Here is a 4,266-nt window from a genome sequence, read left to right as displayed (position 1 = left end):
CCCGGTCTTCCTGGCCACAGACTACTTGCGGTACAAGCCCGTGGTCCTGCTGCAGGGCCTGAGCCTCATTATTACCTGGTTCATGCTGCTGTATGCCGAGGGGCTGCGGGCTATCCAGTTCCTCGAGTTCTTCTACGGGATGGGGACAGCTGCTGATATTGCCTATTACTCCTACATCTACAGCATTGTCGATATCAACCTGTACCAGAAGGTCACCAGTTACTGCCGGAGTGCCACCCTAGTGGGCTACACGGTGGGCTCTGTGTCTGGGCAGGTCCTAGTGTCGGTGGCAGGATGGTCCCTCTTCAGCTTGAACGTTATCTCCCTAACCAGCATATCGGTTGCCTTTGGCACAGCATGGTTCCTGCCGATGCCACAAAAAAGCCTTTTCTTTCACCACGTCTCAAGTCAGCAGCTCAGCTGGGAAATGAAGGTCATGGACTGTAAAAATGGGTCAGCTGTCCAAGATCATTCCAGTGTGCAGAGGGTACCTGGCTGGGAGGATGAAACAAAAGTTCCTTTAAATGGGGAGAGTCATTCAGCGGAGAAACGGGTGAGTTGTGCCCTGGGTTTACATAAGCAGAAGATGCAATATTGATGTGTCTGTCAGGCATGTGTACATATGTATGCATTCACATGTGCATATATATTTGTAGAAGTAGAGATGTAATATCCAACAATGAAAAGTGTCTCTTTGCTTATCGTGCTTCTATGTTCATGACACGGGAAAATTTATTCCTGGCTTCCTTTTTGCTGATTGAACATGGTAAGCTGCTCCTTAGTTTCTCTGAAGTGATTCTGCAGGCCTTACAGGGCTGTGATTAAATTCTTTGAACATAGAATTGACTTTCAATTCTACAAAGCATGGGGTGTTGTGTATATGTCTATATTTTGTGTGGGCTTATGGATGCACCCTGTGACTTGCAGAAAAGAGGCAATTCTTCCTGCACTTGCATTCTCAAAACACTTGTTACTTCAACTGTTGTGCAAGTTATGCAGTAATAAGCTGTGTAGTAACTGGGTTTTATCTTGAGGTCCTTGAAGGAAAACAGGCCAGGAAGGAAGCTGCGGTAGTTCTTGAGAGCACTTACAGGCTGGCATTGGTTAGTTACACTTGGATAGAACATGGATAAATTACAGGAAACACCTGTATAGTAACAGCTTAATGCAGCCTGCAAGGGCACCAACATGGTGCCCTGACTTATGGCTTTTGTGGGCTACATTATCTCTAACAAAGTCACTTGTATGGAAAGAAGCATACAGGTGTCTGTGTTTGGTGGTGGGACATGCTGGGTCCTGTGAGGTGATGAGCAAGGAACCTTTGCTTTTGAGGCCCAAGGTGTGTGAGCAGCTGCCTGCTGGGCAGGTCTTTGCCACACTGCTCCAGGTGATGCACAGCTACGCAGAACCTGTCGCAGCAGGGGGATTTGAGGCCCTGGGGAGAGGTTGGTCATGCTCCTCGGTCAGGAGGAGATTGTACTCTTTCTGAGAACAAGCCAGAAGGTTAGTACAGCTGTTTGTTTAGTCAGCAAGTGGGTATTTCACTTATCATGTAAGCTCTGTTTTGCTGGGTCAGGGGAGGCAGCATCTGGGGCCTCTTTCAGCTTCTTGCAGCTACAGCTGGGAGTTAAAGGTATTAACATTCCAAGGACCTAATCCTGCCCATGCAGCACGACCTCATGTGAGCAAAAGTACTTCTAACCATGTTATGTTTGTATGCTGGAGGGTATGTGTTAAACAAGACAAATTCTCAGCCAATAATGACCAAGGTATTAATATAACTTAGTCATCCCTTTTGTTTATCTTACTCCCATGCTGTGAGAGCAAGGGTGGTTCCAAACTAATGGTGAAAATTCGACAAAGGAGCAACTACACTTGCATAACTTGCCAGAGTTCAGTTATACCAGGTTCTCACAGCCAAAGTGGAGAAGCGTTGGCGTGTGCTGATAGTTCTTATTATTAAGGTAATGGCAACCGTATTTAAGGAATGTAAGTAAATGACTGCACAGGTAGCTGTACCACTGCCAGGTGGTGGGTGGACTTTTTTGGCTTATCAGGCACATGCTTGGGTTGAATGTGCCAAATCATTTTTCGCAGTGTAGGGGACAGTTCCCTTCCCTAGTTTTCCTGTGCTTAAGCTTGAGCTTTGCATGAAACCTTCTGTGTGGGAGTTACATTGCTGAAATCGTGTTGCCACAAGCTGACCTCTTCCCAAGTTGTCTGTTGGACTTTGGCAGGATGGTGTCCACATGTGGAGCAAGTGTTCTGCCTTTGGGGCTGTGTGATGATAAGTAAAGATGCTTGAAAATCAGTGACGCTTTGAGGGGTGTCAAAAATGGAACAGTTAGGCTATGGTTTTAGTAGAAACACCCTGAAGTGAGTTTTATTGCTCGTGGAGAATAGTTTTTTTCCAGGCACGCACTACGCAATTCCCCGAGGGAAAGGGCTTACCGCCAAGAGTCCAAAGTTGCTGCTGCTGTCCGGAACCTGCTCTGAAACTAGATGTGCAACAGCATCATGTGCAATAGCTCAGTCCTGTGACTGTGCTTTCCCCTACAGGGAATCCAAGCTCTTGAGGGCTAGAGACACTGGGTGGGCCTTAGGAGCTCTGCCCAGCCTCTCTTGAAGTAACCGCTGCTCTGACTTACGCAAGAAGAGTCTTGCCTGTCTGCACAGACTCTGTAGGTGTGTGCATGGCACAAACACCATCAGCAGCTCTGTCTACAATGTAGAGACAAGTTTGTTTCTTCTGTTGCTGTTGGCACAAAGTGGTTAGGAACAGGACTGTAATTGCCTGTATGTAAAAAGCGATTTTTGTTTGTTGTCATCCTCTGTTGCTCAAACTAATCTATTTTCATTTTTTTTAAAATTTTAACTTAATGCATCTGCCCACTTTTGTGCTCTTTCTAGAAAGATTTGGAGGGGAAAGCTTCATTTTTATCTCATGCCATTTGCAGAGCACTTGTATATACAGGAGCTGCTGGTTGTGATAGCAGTGTTTGGTGGAAATACCTTCTGTTTCTCTTCAGATCCCTAGGCAACCTTTCACCTCCTCAGAGCATTGGTGAACATTAACAGGCTAGAGTGTGATGTAGTGAGATTGCTTCTTTGAATATTTATAATCCCCGAATGCAAGTACTAAAGAAAATTGACTTATTTATGGGGAAATATACTAATCTGCTGGCTTTCACGTTCTCTGCACTACCAAATGTAGTTGAACTTGGATCAGGACTTTAAAGTGTCACTAATATTTTTGGCTTTTCTGATCTCATCAAAGTGGGTATCATGTCCTGTTCTCCTGGGTCATTTCTCTCTGGTACACTTCAGTTGCTCATGTTGTAATTTTAACATCGAGCAGTTACTGCTCTCTGCTTTAGAGAACCAGAGATTGAGGGATGCTTGGAACTGAACCCTCCCTCTGCATGCAAGGAGATGGCCCTGGTTGAGACAGAGATAAGTTGCTGAGACTTTGGGATGGAGAAAATTTTTATCCATTACTCTGTGGAGGTTTGTGTCCAAGAGTGGCACTGTCACTCACCGGTGATTAGACCTCTTGGAAGGGGTAATTTTGTGGAGCAGTGTGAAGTGTTTATAGGCAAAAACTAATATTTCTCTCCCTTCTCCAATCTCTGTGCAGGAGCAGAAAGTAGACATCGTACAAGTGCTTAAAGATCTCTGGCAGGACTTCCTGCAGTGCTACTCCTCCCGGACCATGCTCTGCTGGTCCGTGTGGTGGGCACTGTCCACCTGCGGCTACTTCCAGGTCATCAATTATGCTCAGGGCTTGTGGGAGATGGTGCTGCCTTCTCATAGCACAGAGATCTACAATGGTGCTGTGGAAGCAGCCTCAACGCTGCTAGGTAAGCTTCTGGTGTAGCTCCTGCTATGAGAAATGTCTGGTGTCCCTCAGGGTCGCCAGAGCATGGTTTGGAAGTGTCCTGTGTTCCCCTAACCACGCAGGAGAGGCAGCCCCAGCATTTGGGATGAGCCTTCCCTGATGTGCATGGGTATGGTGTTCAGTGTTGAGTTAGTTGCTTAACACAGCCCTAATTCTTGTAATCCGGTATGCAGGTATTTAAAGGAGTCTCCTAAGTCAGTCTTCATTCTGAAATACTTGGCAGAAGTCTCCCGGCATGTGGCTGACTGTATGTTCTTGGCTGTCGCTATGGCAGTAGGATTATGCTTGTTTTAACCACTCGAAGTCAGACTAAGGGTCTTAAGGATTTATTGCCTTTTTTTTTTTTTTCTCCTCCTCTGGCCGGGTAG

General features: G+C 46.1%; 1 protein-coding gene across 1 annotated transcript in view; it reads left to right on the top strand.

The window, feature by feature from the left end:
• Positions 1 to 4: 4 nt before the first annotated feature.
• The window catches only part of SLC19A2 (solute carrier family 19 (thiamine transporter), member 2), a gene marked incomplete at its 5' end in the record, with an annotated part of 8,735 nt that continues 4,473 nt past the window's right edge, over positions 5 to 4,266 (top strand). Inside the window, 2 exons of the mRNA XM_009865122.1 lie at positions 5 to 553; positions 3,638 to 3,860. Coding sequence (XP_009863424.1) covers positions 5 to 553; positions 3,638 to 3,860 — 772 coding nt within the window. The remainder of the gene's footprint in view (positions 554 to 3,637; positions 3,861 to 4,266) is intronic.

This window comes from Apaloderma vittatum, unplaced genomic scaffold (genome assembly GCF_000703405.1).
Source record: "Apaloderma vittatum isolate BGI_N311 unplaced genomic scaffold, ASM70340v1 scaffold32232, whole genome shotgun sequence".
Taxonomy (NCBI): domain Eukaryota; kingdom Metazoa; phylum Chordata; class Aves; order Trogoniformes; family Trogonidae; genus Apaloderma; species Apaloderma vittatum.
Note: the sequence above shows the minus strand (reverse complement) of the source record. Positions and strands in the feature narration are given on the sequence as shown.